Source organism: Globicephala melas, chromosome 19 (assembly GCF_963455315.2).
Source record: "Globicephala melas chromosome 19, mGloMel1.2, whole genome shotgun sequence".
Lineage (NCBI taxonomy): Eukaryota > Metazoa > Chordata > Mammalia > Artiodactyla > Delphinidae > Globicephala > Globicephala melas.
The window spans coordinates 45,476,371-45,496,117 of record NC_083332.1 but is presented as its reverse complement, the minus strand read 5'-3'; the positions used below and the strand labels follow the sequence as shown (position 1 = coordinate 45,496,117).

Genomic DNA, 19,747 nt, shown 5'->3' with positions numbered 1-19,747 from the left:
TTCCCATGGCCCAGCATAAAGCAGGGCACCCTGAGGGATGCAAAGACGCTTCCTTCAGAGGTTGTATAGTACATTAATGAAGACACTTAAACAAAATACACAAAATATGTGATAATAGCATCTGCCTTGGGTATCTGCTTCCCCTATGATCCACCCTGCCATTCAAAGCTGAGGAATGGGTCCCCCTGCCCTTGATGGGATCAGAAATGGATACTCTTGACACTGTCTAGCCAATTACATTCTCACTTCTAAGAATTAATTTCCATAAGAGGTTTGGACTGGAAACTAACGTAGCCACCTTGATTCCTATTGGTCTTCTGATTCCTGGTCCTAGTTCTCATGAGGTCCAGTTGTACTTCCTAACCCTGAGTTCCATCAGATGCTCATTCATAACTGATTCATAACAAGTTAAGTTCCCTTTTACCTGTTAGCTTAAATAGGTTCCTTACTTATGTATCTTATTCTATGACAAAAATAATGAGTGTGTATCTTTTTAAAGTAAAGAATATTTCTTCTTTGCAAAGAGACTTAGCACAGAATAAAAAAATGAGTCTCTGCCCTATGAGAGCTTAGGTATACTTGGAGAGGCAGAACCCTTTGTTACCAAGGCAGGCATTTTAAGGTCAGGTAAGCTGCAGAGGCCACTGTAGTTAGGATATGTTTTAGAAACTAAATCTGAACTAGCTTAAGACAAAAAGCAAATTTACTGACTCATACATGAAAGGTCCAGTGGTAGACTTTTAGCCCTAAATGAAGGTTAATAAAGATGTTCAAACAGAACTGCACTAGTTTACATGCATGGTCTGGCTTAAAAACAAATCAGCTTAATTTCTTCCAAATGTTTTCCACAACAGGCTAGTGGGTACATTTTTGGACCATAATACTTAAAAATGAAGAGAAGCGTGGCTAAGGTGTCACTTATTAGTAAACCATGAGACCGAGTATACAGTTTAAAGGGGCAAGATGGAGCAGAATGAGTGTAGGAAAAATCCAAAAACTAAAAACAAACAAACAAAAAACACCTAAAACAAAAGATTCAGAAAAGAAAAAGCAGGTCACATTGGAAGTCTTAGAAAGCTCATTTACCTGTGCTGCTCCTTATTAGATTTCTTGGGTAATAAATCAGAGTGGGCAGGTTTGTGAGAAGATTCGTTTTTATTGTGGACATCATCCTATTGTTTTGTAAGTAATGCCACCTCCTTTTCTGAAAAACTTCGATGAGGAAACTAGAAAAAAAAAGATCCCAAAAGTAAGCTTCTCTAAAGAAAAATGAAATTCAGGAACCTGGGTTTAAAAATTTTTCTCTTTCCAGGTCCATGGTGTTTCAGTCACAGAGATTAGAACCAGGAACAAACAATAGGAAACGGCTCTGAGACTGGCACTGATGGATCAAAAATGCCACTTGTCACACTTGTAACAAACAGCATTTGTATTTGCATTTGTTTCTTAATTTAAGGTAAGGTGTTTCTTACCTTAAATTTACATAGTTGAAATGACAATCTTCGACCTCAAGTTTTCAGGAATCAACCAGGATTTGTCAAGTACCTGCTAAATACTCAGCATCAGGAAGAGTGATGTGAATTATTATGATTGAAGGTTAAACATTAGATTCAAACACTAGTAATAAGAATGGGACTTTTCTTTCCTGTTAGTAATCCTCAATTCATGTGATAGTGAAATAACCAAGCCCTAAGGAACGATGTCTCATTGGTTATGTTAGAATGCTATCAGTATGTTTTAAAGGTAATTATACAAATGGCTTATTTACCTTGTTTCATTAACATAGTCACTAGAACTTCGATCTCAATGTTTAATTTTCCCCAACAGTTTAGCTGTTTCCAAGAAAAACAACCATTTGAAGACTGGCATTACAGATAACAACATATTATTACCTTGAACTGGCTTCTCTTTACCAGATGGTTTCAGTAAAAACAGAACTCCAAACCTGTCTACCTGGTTGCCACTTCACATCCATTAATACAGCAAAAGTCTTGATTTCTGCCTCTCAGGATTATCAAACGCGCAACTCACGTCAAGGAAAGAGCAGCAGTAAGAATCCTGAAAACTGCAGAACCCCCCATCCAGTTACACTAAACCCAGTAGTAGCATAGATACAGGTAACTTTTATGCTTCTCAAATTCTTTTCTTCCAGAACACCTGAGAATTACAGGACCAACATTTCTACTTAAAAAAAAAAAAAAAAATTTTTTTTTTAAAATAACTGTAGGGATTTCCCTGGTGGCAAAGTTGTTAAGAATCCGCCTGTCAATGTAGGGGACACGGGTTCTAGCCCTGGTCCAGGACTATCCCACATGCTGTGGAGCAACTAAGCCCGTGTGCTACAACTATGGAGCCTGCACTATAGAGCCCACGAGCCACAACTACTGAGCCCACGTGTCACAACTACTGAAGCTCGCGCGCCTAGAGCCGGTGCTCTGCAACAAAAGAAGCCACCGCAATGAGAAGCCTGTGCACTGCAACGAACAGTAGCTCCCACTTGCCACAACTAGAGAAAGCCTGCACACAGCAACGAAGACCCAACGCAGCCAAAAAATAAAATATAAGAGCAAAACTAAATAAATGTAAAAAAAAAAAATAACTGTAGTCAGGGAGAGAAAAGGAAAACAGTATCTTTATTGTGTGTAGTTCTAACAAACATTCACTGTGTGCACATTCCAGCAGAAAGAGACAAAGATCTTTGTTCAAAATATGCTGAAATAAAATAGGTAAACAAACTTCATTACTGAATACACAAAAGGAATGTTAATATTACTTGCTTAGAGGGTGAAGTCAAAAGGAAATTAAATAATCATAATAATGTTTTGCCTAAATAGCAAATGTAGAATATAGGTGTAGGCACAAAGCAGCTCCTAAAATTCATGAGTGGGATGCTAGATGTAGGGTAGGTGACTTGACAAATACCTCTCTGCTTCTTGAAACTTCCCTTTGAGATCACCCCCACAAATTCTAAACCCAAGCTCTTCCAGGGCACAACCATCAAATGTGACTAAACTTCCCATTACTTCTGTGGTATTTGGCAAAAGAACGAGATGGTTAAAAAAAGAAAAGAAAAAAAAAAAAGATCAATCTCATGTTCAGACATGTCTGAATCCATTCCTCCTGGAGAAGGAAGTAATGAACATTAAAGTTCTGCATTTCTAAAATGGAATTTAATCAGATAGGCATCAGTTAAGATTTTAAGCATGAGATACTATGTAAGTAATGATATATCTGGCCTGTAAAGCATTTTTCACTGCTTCACTTGGGAACTGAGTATATACTCAACAATATTCTTATTTCACAACATGTGGATTTGTGACAACGGTTGAAAGAACTTTACGGCTCAAATTATAGGTTCCAATGCATTTTTGTTGCTGCTTAAGTGGTCAAATTAGAACTAAACACAGTATAAACTTTATCCATACCACGTTCCTGTCTTTACAAATGTAAGTCATTTGGAAACCAAAACCAATTCCTCAGAGACAGGGGCAGGAAATTTTGGGACCCAGCACTAACATCCCTATTTTGGGGGCACTAATTTCCCCTCATCTCCTCCTCTTGTGCTCTCCAGCCATTATGTGTACAGTATGGTGAGCAGCAGCAGTGAGCCTTCCTTGGGAATAAACAACCAAACACCCCAGAGACATCCAAGGAGGCCCGGCTGGCCAACAGGGACTGGCTCCACTGTCTCTCCAGAGGGGTTTTCACGACCCACCAATGTCGAAACTGTTTCGAGAATTCCTGTCTACTTCTTAAAACAAAAGTGCTTTTTGATGGATTCGGTTAACATACTATATTACTTTATTGTTTAGAAAAAAACCTCTGCAAACTCACACAAGCTCTACCTGGTTGTTTATGTAGGCAGCAGAATAATAGTAAATGGACCCAAAAGTGGTTTTTATAATACAAAGTGACATGATATTAGCAGGAGATCAAAAGAAGCCCTGGGTATTGGATGGATTTCATGGATGGTTGAGACAAAGTCTGAAAATCTTTTCCTCTGGCTCTGAACAAAAACAAGTCCAGATATAAACAGGAAAAGACAACCAATATGAAATAGAAAAACATACCTTTTGCATTGGTCTTTACCCTAAAAATATCAAAAAAACACAAATTTTACTTAAGAATATCGTTCTTTAACATTTCTTCTAAGCCAGATGTTTTTCATTCAATTTTGGGGACTGCCAACGCACTTTTAATTGACCCAAGTTATCTTCTGGCTTAGTTTTAGCTTGAATGTTCCCTTTCCAGCTCCTCAATACTCCTTTGTTCTTCTTTTCTACCCCAGTGTGGGCCCATGTGATCATGCAACTTAATGATTACAGCAATTATATATCAATTCTTATTCAAGGCAACCCTTCCTTGCCTTCCTGGAGGAGCATCAAGTCACACCACCTCTGTTACACAATAACCAAAGATTTTTCTTTCAAAAAATTGTCTTACACTGGCATCTTATAATACATACAAAACATTTTCTAAAGATATAAGTTTTAGGGACTTCCCTGGCGGTCCAGTGGTTGAGGCTTCACCTTCCAATGCAGGGGGTGCAGGTTCGATCCCTGGTCGGGGAGCCAAGATCCCACATGCCTTGTGGCCAAAAAACCAAAACATAAAACAGAAGCAATATTGTAACAAATTCAATAAAGACTTTAAAAGATGGGCCACATCAAAAAAAAAAAAAAAGATATGTTTAAAAAATTTACCCATATCCCTGACATATAAAAGTCAGCCAGAAAGCCCCTAAAATTTCTCCATAATGTCATAACCAAGTGTGCGATTAGCAGGTTAACATGATTTTTACAAATTGTGAATTCACTCAACTGCTAAATCACAGGATACAAGACCTGGGTTGAACTTTTTCTTAAATAGTTTGCATGGGCAGACACTGGTGTGCTGTGTAGCTTCCTGTCCTGTCAAGTGCCTGGCAAGCAGGAATAGGGGAGGATACAGAGCAGTGCCCATGGTCCCTCCTGGACCACGCTGCTTCCTGCTGCATGTGACGATGGCTCAGAGTAGACTGGTCATCCTCAAAGGATGGGAAGAAAAATCACCACAGTTGTCGGCAGAAAACTCCCAGTGGACGGCCTCCTCAGGTGCTTCCACGGGGGGGAAAAAAGCAGTCAGATACACCAGAGAAAGTCCGAACCAAGGAGAAACAGTAACATAACTCTAAATAATAACCTTCTCCTCAATGAAACAGTCATCTGAGAAAAAAAAAAAAAACTACCAGTTTTTTATTCTCAATGGAAAAAACAACAAAACTACAAATTGGAGCCATGGAGGTAAAAATACACATGAAATGGAAAACATTCTCTTGTCCCAATCTACCCCCTCTGAATGCCGCTTTACCACGGGAGTTATTTTACTGGGGCAAACAGAAGATTAAATACTGTACCTTTGATCAATTTGGAGTCTCTTCTGTAAAAAGGGGAATAAAAAATTGCCAGTTGATAAACAAAAAGAGAGCAAAATCCTTCAACAAAACTGTAAAGCTCTAAACACATACTTATAAATTTATATTTTACCAATACAAGATGGTAAGGGGTTTAAAAAAAAAAAGAAAAGAAAAAAGATGGCTAGGAACTGGTGCCAAAGTAAAGGATAAAGTTTTTGGTGCTTTTTCTAAACTCCTGTCCTAAAAGTAGTGTTTTTCAATATTTTTCAAAAGAAAGATTACTGTGAATTCACTCTATCACCCCAATTCATCTCTTCCTCTCCCTGTTTCTCTCCACTCCCCATAAACAAATGGGAAGCAGAGTTCTGCCCAGCACCATTTGGTGGCCTTAGGAGGTGGCAAGGGCTCCCTGCTACACTCAGTTTTAACAAATAAAAACAAGGAACAAGATCATTCTGCAGTTGTGTTTTAAGTCGCAGGTGTGCAACCTGACTTCATGAATTAAACCTCTTATGATAATTAAGTCATAATTTTTAAAATAATATTTACTTAGAAGAAAAAGGGAAAAAGAAAAGCTTCAAAACCAGAGTGTGATGCCCTGTTAAGTATGTCTAATGTGCATTCAAAGTATTGGGAAGCAGGCAATTTTACCAAAGGGCAATGTCACTAGAATCCGTAGACTATAAATATAAAAGAAAGTTCTGAAACATAAAGGTGCTCGTGGAAAAGAGTAAAGAGAGGAAACAAAGGCAGGGACACAATGAGCAGGTGCTTTGAGAGTAAGGCTCTGAGAAATGACTTGGACACTGGTCCCAGGGCTGAGGCGTATGTCTGGCCAACAGTCTGGGGTCCGAGGGAGAAGAATACAATTGGCAGGATTCGAGAAGAGGGCACCGCTGCAGCCTCCAAACAAGTGTCCAGTTCTCACTCCCAAGTAGATGTGCTTTCCAGACTTCAACAAGGTCTCCTCAGGAGGACTTGCTCTCCGCCATGTAGTAACGATACAGAAAACCTAAGAGAATAGCACCTACGATGGGGAAGATCCAATACGACCAGTAGCTAGACGTTTGGGGGGGAGGGTAGGGGGGAGAAGCAATAAAATTGTGAACATTTCATATCAAATGTACCCTATCTTTCAACATTCACATTTTAATATTTTAAACATTTTCACATTTTAATATTTTTATAGCAAAGAATTTTATTTGGGGAAATAAAAAAATCCAAAGATCTGGATTGAAGTTAAACAATAATTTTAAAAGGATTAAAAATGGAATGTATGGTGTAATACCAAAAATATATATACATACACACCTCAGTATATATATTTTCACAAAGACATAAAGTGTTATTTCTGGGTTACAGGATTATGGAGAGTTTAAATTTTTCTTTATGCTTTTTCACATATTCTACAATTAACATCTTTGAGCATGAAAAAGTACCATTTTATGTATATAATTATAAATTTAGAACCAATGATACAACTGTTGAATATTATATCTGCCCCACATGTATTTTTAAAATTTAATCCTCACAACAATCCTATGAAATAGGTATTATTATTCTCATTTTATATATGAAATACAAGCTTTGCACCCAAAATCACAAAGGGAAATTGGTCAAGCAGTCTGATTCCTATCCTGATTCCCATCCTCTTAATCCCTACTTAAGTTCAGACACTAATAAGGACACACACACATGCACACACACAACATACTGATAGTTCTAATAAAGTTAAATAAATGGTAGTTGGCTTAAAAAGTCCTGTAAAAAACTTTCCTCAGAGTTTCAGGACAGTCATTATTCTCCTTAAAATAATCCTTCCTGGGGATTCCCTTGACAGTCCAGCAGTTAAGACTCTGCGCTTTCACTGCGGTGGCCCAGGTTCAATCCCTGGTTGGAGAACTAAGATCCCGCAAGCCACACAGCTGAAAAGATCCTTCTTCTCTAACAGAGCTTATTAGCTCTGCTAGTTTTAAGGTATAATTCTTCCATGATCCAAATGACCTGGCTGCCCCTCCACTTATGACATATGCAGTCTAGGTATTAAAAGGCTTTGAAGCCCAAAAAGCCAGCTGAGGTTCAATAATAAAAATGATTCTCTTTTGCCTAAACATGCCTAGCACTTTGTACATTTAAGTATGGCAGAAAGCTGTTCTGGACAAGTTTAGAACGTCAGCCAGGTAGCTTTGTTTAAAGACACAAGCAAGTTGGTCAGTAGGTACAACAGCAATATGGCACAGGGAAACTTAAAAAGTAATCTCCCCAGGAGAGTAATGAATTCAGATATCTTCCAGAGCAGCCACAAGGGACAAAAGAGTTCAAAACACGGAAGATAAAGTCTTCAGTGCACAAGACTGAGAATGGTTGACCACCAATCCTCATATAATCCTTTGTAACTTTACGGCCACTGAGAACAGAACCAGAGGAAATGCACCTATACTGCACCAAAGGAGATACAGATTCAACAACTTCCTGGCCATGATACAGAACTCTCTTCATTCAGATTTATTCAGGTTATTGCACGTAGTTGTGACTCAGTTATTTTTATTGCTTTGAAGTATTCCACTATATGAATATCCCAGAATGAATTCATTCATTTTACTAATGAATAGTTATTTGGGTTGTTTCCAATATTTTAATATCTTGAATAATGTTGCTGTGAGCATTCTAGTACGTGTTCACTGGTATACTTGTACACACATTTCTCTTGAGTATGTATATATCCCTAGAAATGCAACTGCTGGGTCAGAAGTTATTATATTGTCAAATTTACTTGATAATGTCAAATTGTTTTCCACGGGGACTGTACCCATTTACGTCTCCCTAAGACCCTAAAGAGGGCCTAAGATTATTGGTAATACACTTCCTAAACAACGCCTCTTATTTTTAGAATTTTTAAAAATTTTCACCAATCTGGCAGGTGTGAAATATACCCTATGATTTTAATCTGCATCTCTCTGATGACAAATGAAATTAAACCTTTTTTTCCCCATATGCTTATATTTGTGCTTCCTCTTCTGTAAGGTGTTTGTTTAAGTCTTTTTCTCATATTCTACTAAGTTATTTTTTAATTGATTTGTAAAAATTATTCATGTATTCTACATAGTAATTTTTAGTCAGTTTTAAGTGTAGTGTAAGTCTACTGCAAGTTTATGGCCTGTATTTTCAAAATTCTTTATGGAGCTTTTGGATGAGCATAAATCCTTAATATTAAGACAGCTGAATTTACTAACAGTTTCCTTTAATTTCCACTTTTTAAAAATATTCTGTCCATCACCTCAAACAAAAAAGACATGGTACTTTTATGGGAAAAAAAGACACATTTTCTCTCTATGAAATGCTTTAAGTGGGATCTCAGAAAGATAAAACAACTCTATATAATCTCTATAAATTTTTACAAGCCAAGAATTCTACACTTATCTCAAGCAGAGACACTTAAGGGATGACAAACGTATACCTTTCAGGGCTAATTCTACTGTGTTAGTAACATTACTGCAAGGGATAAGTAAACCTTTGAGGAAGCACACATTCCTGAACATGACTGCAATACACAATTTTTTTCTTCTGTAAAATGTAATAATACATTTTTACATTTATTATTACATTTATAATATGTAAGGTAGGTGCAGAGTGGTTGTGAGGATTAAATGAGATTAAGTTTTTTGGGTTTTTTTTGAGATTAAGTTTTTAGTGGAAGTTGCATAGCTTGGCTGAGCTACAGAGACTGTGGGCCTGAATTAACAGTAGCACTTGTCCATGCATACTTACCTCTTACTACATGTGATTCTAATTTATGTCACAACAAGATTTAAACATTACTCAAGGCAAGAACTTTTTTGAGATTACTCAGACTAAAACTGTAAAAATTAATTTTTCTAAAGCAAAGGAACTACTGAATTTGTAATAATTTTGACCAAAAAAGAATGAGCTGTCAAACTGTACTCTAAGTTATGTTACACATGTATATTTATGGAAGAACCTCTTTGCCACACAGTATGTTGAGCATAAGGAAATCTATTAAGGGAATACCAACCTTTTGCACGTATTATTTTTCGGAGGGTCCTGAAGAAGATGTATAGTCAAAAACAAACAAACAAACAAACAAGATTAACACAGAGTATATAAATCTTCTCGAATAGTCATGCAAACTCTGAAGCTAATAACAGAACTTCATCTTTCATGCAATTTGATGTTTACAAATCCATATGTGATGGGAGGACTAGGAATTCTTTTTCTGATAATATACAGGTATTCCCTAGTAAAGAACCACTAATGAAAGCATAGAGAAATATGACCTAAACTCTTTTTATTTGTAAAAAACAAACAAACAAACAAAAAAAGCCACTGGTACAAACTATATTGCAATGAACTAATTTGCAGTCACAATGGTAAGCCTGGTTCACTGTGGCTTGCCACTGGCTGTAGCTAAGATGACATTTTGTGAAAACACTGTTAAAAAATAAAAACTCCTGTCTTGTAACATAGAGATCAACTGGGAAATGCTCAAAAGCATGCAGATGACTGTTTTGTGGCTTAGAGAAGTGAACTGGTTTACTCTCTGAAATCGTAATAGTTACGATTAGAGACCTTAGGGCTTATTTCACAATGAAAACACCAAGAATGGAGTTAGGGGAAAGAAAATACCAAAATAAACTTAAAAACAAAAATCTGGCAGTAACAAGTAACAAGGTACTTATACACGCGACAACACTGATGAACCTTAAATGTTACGTGAACTGAAAGAAACTAAAGACCATGTATTATATAAAGTCCATTTACATGAAATGTTCAGAATAGGCAAACCGAGAGGCAGAAGAGTAGATTAGTGGTTTCCTAGGGCTGGGAGAAGAGGAGCTGGAGGGAAATGGAAAATGACTGCTAAAGGTTACGTGGTTTCTTTTTGGAGTGATGAAAATGTTCCAAAATTAATTTGTGATTATGGTTGCACAGCTCTGAATATACTAAAAACCCTTGACTTATACATCTTAAATAGGTGAACTGGATGGCATGTGAATTATACCTTAATAAAGCTGATACTAAATTTTAAAATTCACTTTATGTAAATATCAAATGAAGTTATGGATTTCATTAATTAGCTATATAGTACAAAAAAGCCTGCTAACTTACTGCCAGAGGACAATAACCCATTAGCATAAGTTACTGCTGCCCAAAAGATCATCTTTGCCAATATGCAATAATATGCCAGGGTATGCACACATAACTACAGATTTCAGTAACCTCCAAGATTCCCAAAAACCCTACATACATACTGGCCTAGATATTTTAGAGCAGACCATGAGATAAATTTTAATTTCATATACCCAAAACATTGTCATGCAAATGAACACATGCCCCAAACCTGAAAGAAATCGCCTACAGGCAAGTAAAACTTCTAATAAAAAGTTTTAGATAAATCCTATTACTATACTACTACACTTCTTTGAGACCCCGTTGTTAACAATCTGGGACATTTCTCCTTGAATAGAATGAGTCAGGCTAGCTAAAACATGTTACGGTCAATCTTTGAGAAATACAGCAAGTGTTTTACAGATTTGGAAGGCTGGGATGGTAATGACGGTTGTGTGTGCATCTCACTTACAACGGTGCCTTTTTTTTTTTTTTTACAACATTGCCTTTTTAAAGCTTTTTTTAAAAAAACTAATTAATTAATTAATTTATTTTTGGCTGCGCTGGGTCTTTGTTGCTGCACGCGGGCTTTTCTCTAGTTGTGGCGAGCGGGGACTACTCTTCATTGCAGTGCAGAGGCTTCTCATTGCAGTGGCTTCTCTTGTTGTGGAGCATGGGCTATGCACACGGGCTCAGTAGTTGTGGTACGCAGGCTCTAGAGCACAGGCTCAGTAGTTGTGGCGCAGGGGCTTAGTTGCTCCATGGCATGTGGGGTCTTCCTGGACCAGGGCTCGAACCCGTGTCCCCTGCATTGGCAGGCGGGTTCTCAACCACTGTGCCACCAGGGAAGCCCAACGTTGCCTTTTTAAATATTCCACTACAGTAGCCAAGAAATAATTGAATTCTATCAAGAAAATTCCACGGTCTTTTGTGCTTTCTTTATCCACACATATACCAATGATTTATGGAACAAAAAAATGTAGACTTAGTATTTAAAAAAAAAAAGCGGAGGTAATCTGAAAGGCTTACGTGAAAGCGAAACGGAGTAATATATGTATTGTGATGTTTAATCTGTAACCACATTAAATCGGTTAGTTCATATAAATGGATTCTCTAGATTTCAAAGTTTTTAGCCTCTTTTACAACCAAAAGCACTGGTGTGTGCTAACTACAGTGAGCCTCAGACAACGCAGTAAGCAAGAGAGAGAAGAAAGAGAGGGGGAGAGAGAGGCCAGACGAATCAAGACCATAATATACTGAAACTGTAATAGTTTGTAATAAGCAATAAAAATTTTAAAATATACATGGTTTCCTTCCTTCCTTCCTCCCTGCCTCCCTCCCTCCCTCTCTTTCTTTTAACTAAGTACCTCAACCCCTGTTTTAAGAGCAATCTAGGAAAGAAAAGAGAAGGAAGCTTATCCTCTTTAGAATACGAAGAGCCAAATAAATGCCAAAGTGACTCCACTTTTAATCAGCTATAAATGAAAGAGTTTTTTAAGGCACTGCTCTTGTAGCCAAGTGTCTTGGCCAAGTTTGGAAAGAAGCCAAATAAGTTATTTTTAATTTAACAAAATTAAGAAGAAAAGGGTTCTATTAACACAAAACCTTCCTTCATCTTCACCCTTCCATTCTCTCCGTGTACAGCTCCCCCGTTCTCATTTCCACTCCAGAGCTCTGTGCTGCATCTAACAGATGCTTAGGTGAAATTCCTACAGTTTATGATTGACTTTAATTTACCCCTGTGGGTGTTCAGGCATATCTTGGCTGGTTATGTTCTTGCCCACATTTTAATTTACATGCAAGATTGGTCAGGAGAAGTGACTGCTCTCCATCTTTGGTATGTATAGTAGTAATTGCAATACTATATGATTTTAGTTATAAGAGAGCAGTTCAAATCCAGAATTCTACCAAAAGCCTTACCAAGTGATTAATATGCATGCTTCTTTATTCTCCAATGAGTCTGGAATCCAATTCCAAACAACCAGATTGCTTTAAGTCTACTCTGATTTTAGTCCAAAATTAACAGAAATTAACTGTTTAAATACAGTGGTTCCTAAAGTTCAAGATTCATTAAGCCTTTAATTCCGTCATAAAATAAATAAGTAAATAAATATATTTATATACATACGAATACTAAACATGGACTTTGTAGAACAAGAGGAAATATTTCATAATATTTGAGTAACCTTTTTATTAAAGCTGATTATAACTGAATTTATGTCTAATATCCTCAATCAGTTTCCTCACCTGTGAACTGAAAGGCTCAAATCAGATGAACCTGAATTCTAAAGTCATATTCAATTAACTCAACACAATTTTCCGACCCAAGGGCATTTTAGCAAAACCTACAAGAGCAGACTTTTAAAGATTAGAGAGAAGTTAATACCATTCTCCCACATCCAAGAAGGAAGACTGAAGGAGCACAACCACACAGAGATGTTTCTATGTTTCAGCACGTACATAAAGGTGTGTTCTTCCAGATACTCTTCCGAGACAGTGTGCCGTGAGTACCAACCCTCTCTGATGTGGTTAAAAGAATGACAAAGAAATGTCATAATTGGCAAACATATGGGAAGGGATTTGGGGGTTAGTGGGGGGTGATTTCACTATGAACCCTGTTTATGAAAAAAACATGGGAGGAGAACACATGCTTAAGGAATGGTGTACTTTGTCACCAGAACATAAACGTAGGAAGCAATGTGCCAAAATTATAGTTCTGATGCATTCAAACATATAGACAGAGAGTTACGTGTATCTTCAGCCTAAACAGTTTATACTTAGACTTTCAGAGGTTTAAATAAAAGGGAAATATAAGGTATATAAGAAGCTTATGTTTTAATTCCTAAATTGAATGTTAGCCATTCCAAGAGGATTCCAAGTACTTAAAATTGGAAAAGTGGATTTTAAACCATAGGACACCTTCAGCAAATTCAATGAGTATTTGGGTGGTCTGGTAGTCTTTGCAGCTTTTTATTTAGAATAATTTGGTTTCTACGTGGCCAGAAACTTATGAAAAACAACTTGGGAACTTTGGGCTTCAAACACTACTGCAAAGGACTTTCCCCCCATAATACAATGGACTGTGTAACATTAGCTAACAGTACATAAATTTTAGTTTTAGGTTCATCATACAACCTAAAAAGTCTGAGTTTTGAAAGTATATGATTTCAATATTTTCATGGCCATGTGGTGTGGATCTTGAGGACAGCCTTCGCATGACGCTCTAATGTACTAAAATTGCTTTCTAGATGAGAATACAGTTTAACAATTACTGTCTTGTAAAGCATAAATCCCTAGAGTCAGCCCAGTCATATAAGTAATATTTCCCTGTACATAAGGGCAAATTCAAAGATGAAAAACACCTGCTGAAACAAATTTCTATACGACTCTCTCAAGAACCCATTATAAGATACATAAGACATCACTGAAGAAAAAAAATTAAAACACTCAGACACTAATTTCTACTGGGACCTAAGAAGTGAAAAACTTGTTATAACATTGGAGGGCTGACTTGCAAAAGATGTTACCTTGTCCTTCTGACATCTTGCTTTGCCAAAACTACACATCATTTCTCAATAAAGCATTACAAGAAGACACTAAGCCTTCAGATTCCTCAGAAAGGGTATTTTGTCTTTCAAGAGTGATCCTGCCATTACATTCTATGCTTTATTTCAAAAGATTACGTTACAAAATACAAATGTTAGGGGAAAAAAAAACAGGCAACAATGAAACCATCATACAAAATTCTTTGGTAAATAGTAAGCACTACTCATCTAAAGGGCATCTGCATACCCATTTTAAACGTTAATAAATTAGGTTGTAGATATGATAGGAATATTTAACAATTCTTAAAAGGAAATTTTTAGTATGATGCAACCAACTAACTACATTACATAACTATAAAGCATGCATTCTTTTTAGTTTCCCTCCCACAAAAGAGAAGGTAAACTGAATGTTATGTATGTATAATACTTTACGTACGTGTAATAGAAAACTGTATAACAAAAGTCTGTAGCATCTGGGAGAAAAAAATGTATCTGCCTTTAAATGCAAGTTATAAATTATAAAGTTGCAAGTTATAAATGCAAGTTATAAATCTAACATAGATGGAGTTTACTAAATTTCAAAAGTTAAATTTTTTAAGTTAAAAAATGAAGTTTAAGAAACATGTTAAGGGACTTCCCTGGTGGCGCAGTGGTTAATAATCTGCCTGCCAATGCAGGGGACGTGGGTTCGACCCCTGGTCCGGGAAGATCCCACATGCCACGTAGCAACTAAGCCCGTGTGCCACAACTACTGAGCCTGCGCTCTAGAGCCCATGAGCCACAACCACTGAGCCTGTGTGCCACAACTGCTGAAGCCTGCGTGCCTAGAGCCCGTGCTTCTCAACGAGAAGCCACCGCAATGAAGAGTAGCCCCTGTTTGCCACAACTACAGAAAGCCCATGTGCAGCAACGAAGACCCAACGCAACCAAAAAAACAAACAAACAAACAAACAAAACCATGTTAAGCCTTTATAAAGACAATCTTACTTCCTTAAAAAAAAGAAACAGATCAAATCCTGTTATAGCAAATGTCATCTCATCAAAGCTTTTGTCTATGGAATACTAAGTATTAAAGAGAATGAGAGAGATCTTTATAAATGGATAAGGAACAATCACTAAGATAAAATTTTTTAGAAAGAAGGGGCAGAATAGCACCTATGAGATTTTTAAAGCAAGGGATGGTTGGTCTGTCCTCTGATCAATCAGTCTATCTATCCATCCATCCAACTATTTATATTTATGTATGCACAGAATCTCTTTGGAAGAGTAAACAAGAAAATGGTAGCTGGTTACCTCAGGAGAAGGGGAACTGGGAGACAGAGTTGGCGATGGCAGTCATTTTTGTTTTGTTTTTTTTGTTTGTTTTGGGGTTTTTTTTGTTTGTTTTTTTTTGTTTTTTTTGCATTACCCGGGCCTCTCACTGTTGTGGCCTCTGCCGCTGCGGAGCACAGGCTCCGGACGCGCAGGCTCCGCGGCCATGGCTCACGGGCCCAGCCGCTCTGCAGCATGTGGGATCCTCCCGGACCGGGGCATGAACCCGTGTCCCCTGCATCGGCAGGCAGACTCTCAACCACTGCGCCACCAGGGAAGCCCGATGGCAGTCATTTTTATAGTACACTTTTTTGTACTATTTGAATTTTTAACCATGTACACCACAAACTACCCATTCAAAAAAGTTAAATGGAAAAATGGTCAGGTTATTGGGTCTATGCACCGTAATGAGATTTGACCAGTGAAGCAGTTGAACTGTCACCTAGATAATATCTGTTGAATAAATGAATGAAATGGTGCCACTTTTTTTAGTCAGGTTAGCATTTGTATGTTCCTTATCTCCTGAACTGAAGGTAGACTGAGTGATAAAAATGTTAACCAAGAAGTAAACCCATAATCCAAAGAGAGACCTCATGGACCACAAATGTGTCTAGGTTACTTTAGCACAGTAGGCAGGCAGGCAAACTGGCACAGAAAACACTGTTTCTAAGGTGAGTTTCCATAACTCAAAGCAGACCAGAAAAGTGTTAAGTATGAATGGAAGACTGATGGCTCTCAGCATGGGGACTAATCCAGCCAGGAAGAGATTTAGAGACAAAAAGGTTTTTTAATTCTAGTTAGTTATCTTTGACTGAAGCAGGTAAGAAAAACATCTGTTGCCAGATCTGTAGTTTTTAAGCTTTTAAGTTTTAGTATTGTAACAAACATTTCAGGGTCTTGAACCCCAGGCATTATCAATCTAACAAGGAAACAAGGTGACCATCAATTATTTATTTACTCATGTCATAGCAAAAGCAGTATGAAAGGTAGTTTCCAAAATACTGGGAAAGTTTCTGATTTACACTCTAGAATAGCATGTTTTGGGTGCTTTTTTTAAAAAAGTTTTTTTGAGGGGGTAGAGAGGTAGTTTCAGGCAGGGAAGAGACATGGAGCTTGGAGCTGTGGAGGGAGGAGAGAAGCAGAAAAATAAAGGAAGAATGAAAATGAAAACTCTGTCGCATAAGGCAGAAGACATTAGGCATTAAAAAAAAATCACTTCCTCACAGAGGTTCTGAAACCTTAACCGAAAGAAAGGAAAGTATTAATGAAATGAACTTTACATGTACTTCTTCATGGTGAATGTAAAAAAAAATTGAGGGCTTCCCTGGTGGTGCAGTGGTTGAGAGTCCCCCTGCCGATGCAGGGGACGCGGGTTCGTGCCCCGGTCAGGGAAGATCCCACATGCCGCAGAGCGGCTGGGCCCGTGAGCCATGGCCGCTGAGCCTGTGCGTCCGGAGCCTGTGCTCCGCAACGGGAGAGGCCACAACAGTGAGAGGTCCGCGTACCGCAAAAAAAAAAAAAAAAAAATTGAGAAAAGAGACACCTGCAGCCTAGACACAGAAGTGCCTCTTTAAAACCCATGTAAGAAATAAATGTGGAGGATCAAGAATTTGTTCCTGGAACTAAAATCAGGCTGGACTATAGCTCTATGACAACCTATGTAGGTGGTCTTGGATCTGCCAGAAGTACAGCAGTGTGACTGGAAACACTCAATAATCAAACTCTCTATTTAATGGAGACTATCCTTTGGGTATAGCAGACATGATAAAAACAGCCTTGAAAACACTGCCTTTAAGCACTCTTTAAGCCAGGCTGGGGCCAAACTACATTTGGAGACTTCTGAATTTTTAGAGAATTTCACCAAATCTCACCAGCTAAAAGGATTTCTTTTTCTTTATTTCTTACAAAAAGTCCAAGGTTCAACAGTTTTAATTTATCTGAGACATCTCTAGTTAATTCTTTGGCCTATATATAGAAGGCAGACAGTGCTTTCCACAGAAGAGAACTAAAGTTCCCTAAGTTTTTAAATGAAAAGATGGGCATGTCATTCAGCACAGTCTGGTGCTTGGCTATCTGGGTTACGTTAAGTGCAAATTCCCACCTCCAGAGATCATGAATCAGTAGTAGTAATGGCAGCCCAGGAAATATGCGCATTTCAGAAAACATGCCAAGAGATTACAATACAGGTGGTACAAGGAATAGAATTTGAAAAACACTGCTCTCCATTCCTAAGAATGGTCTTAACTACATACTATACTACCAAGGAAGAAAAATAGCAACAAGAAGCAATTTGTAGACTTCTAGACATTATAACTCCCCCACAATTTTATTTGTCTTAAATATAATGGGTGTTCTCACAGTGCTGTGCAGAAGTGGGTTATGCCTCCTGGATACAAGGTGCATCTCTTGTACAAATGGGAACATCCCTTGAATCAAATGTTGACCTCTGAAAGCAATGGTTTCTGGACATGTTCAATATACCAAACAAGCCATGCTTAGTTCAAATTTTACCTTAATTACACAAGTGAAGATTCAAGAATGGATAGTACATGTGTTAGGAGGGGAGGACAAACAAACCAACAGTGCTCACAAAGCATTTAAGGAACTATTTCATGCCCCCTTCATAAACAATTCAACAGTTCAGAGTAGCAGAGTGCAGCAAGACGGAAGCGTTAATTTACACAAGCACTCTGGATGGCAGAGCAACAGGTGGCAGATACCATCAAGCAATCTCTTGAACTGAAAGAATTCTTGTGTATAGGCCAACTTTAACTGCTGTGTCATATGAGTTCAGTAATACCAGCTCAATGAGGAAAGGGAAGCAAGAAGCTAGGAGGAAAAAAGGAAGGAGCATTGCCTCCATGATGTTCTGGGTGACAACTAACTGCTGTCCCTTTAAATTAGAGGGTAGGGGAAGTCAAGGAAAATAGCGAGAAAAAAGTGGGGGAATAAGGGAGATGAACCATCCAGCTTGTGGGAAGCAAAAAGGCTTTCATATTTTCTTCCTGGTACATTATGCAGTACACATTAAGGTTTTCAAATATTTAATCTTTTGTTTTTGTGGTATCACTGTGTGAATGGGAAGGGTGTGTAGGCCTATTTGAGCCTACACCATAGGGGAATAGGGACAGAAAGGCCTGTTCCAGTCAATTACTCAATTGTTCCAGTCTACAACTCATTCTAAGACTTGCAAGAGTAAACCGACCTTCCAATTCTTTTTCCAACACAGAAGCAATTATTATCATCTATACTATTAAATGTAAGAATAAGAAATACTTTTCTATAACTGAACCTATAAACTAATTTCTTTCAAAGCAATATGGGGCATGGCTTTAGAGTTTCAGTTTTTTAGAAAAGCGAATAGAAGCATGAACAAAATGTTCCTACTGTTCCAGACTCAGCTATTCTTTTTTCCTGAGATGGTACTGAGTCCAAATTCCTGAAAAACAGGATTTTTGTTTGGGGGAAAAGTAAACACTTCTCTTGTTACAATACATTTTAAAAAGAAAAAGCAATTTTATTTGAGTAAATAGAAATATAAACACTTGAAAGACACAAGAGAAATAGAGGACTTCTTACCTTGCCATCACTTCTAGGTTTAAGGTCATTCTGTTTAAAGAGGAAAACAAATAATATTTTAAGACACATCTAAACGAACTCTCATTACCTGCTTATTTCTAACTTTGGAACATGAGACTACACTCTGGTAGTAATTCCCTGGGAGATGCCAGGGTCTACAGAAGGGTACTGCCCACTCCCCCACCCCTGCACCCCTGACTCTGAGCGCATCAGGGTCCCTTGTTAGAATGGTATGGTTTTAAAAGTCCATAGTTACCACTTTTAGCAATGAATTTGCAAGACCAAACTACTATTTTAGGTAGAGATATTAACTGCATTACAAAAAAATCAATCAAAAATAATCCCACCTCCAAAATCAGTTCCTTTTCATAGACACTATATGTGTTGATTTACAGACAAGAAGCTCTATCTTAGCACAGTAAGGCTAGATGATTTTGGAGAAAATTTAGCCTAATGGCTGGGTTGAACGAATTTCCATTTTAGTAACTCATTCCCTCATCATGATCTGTGGCTGTTGGATAGCTTCCTCTCTCTACAAGCACTCCTAGAGCTCAGCTAATTCTTACCGGATGCACATCACCAATATAGTACTGTTTGAGCATTTCTCTGGCATCAGAGGAGTGGCCTACATCTTCAAAACTTTCAGTTGCATCTCCACCAGCTTGTTCCAGCAGAACCTCTTCTCCGCCAGGATGCTACAAGGAAAAGATATTTACTGAAGAGAGGGCTGTCTGAAAAGCTAACTAATGTAAGCTACTTCCTCCTCGCCTCTCCTCTTTTCCCCTTTCTC

At 37.8% G+C, this 19,747-nt stretch overlaps 1 protein-coding gene across 1 annotated transcript in view; it reads right to left on the bottom strand.

Annotated features, from left to right (window-relative positions):
• Positions 1-3,069: 3,069 nt before the first annotated feature.
• The window catches only part of CYB5B (cytochrome b5 type B), a 32,028-nt gene continuing 15,350 nt past the window's right edge, over positions 3,070-19,747 (bottom strand). Inside the window, exons 2-5 of the mRNA XM_030863521.2 lie at positions 19,524-19,652; positions 18,958-18,987; positions 9,429-9,457; positions 3,070-6,454 (exon numbers count right to left, since the gene is read on the bottom strand). Of these exons, the coding sequence (XP_030719381.1) occupies positions 6,364-6,454; positions 9,429-9,457; positions 18,958-18,987; positions 19,524-19,652 (279 nt within the window). The 3' untranslated portion in view covers positions 3,070-6,363. The remainder of the gene's footprint in view (positions 6,455-9,428; positions 9,458-18,957; positions 18,988-19,523; positions 19,653-19,747) is intronic.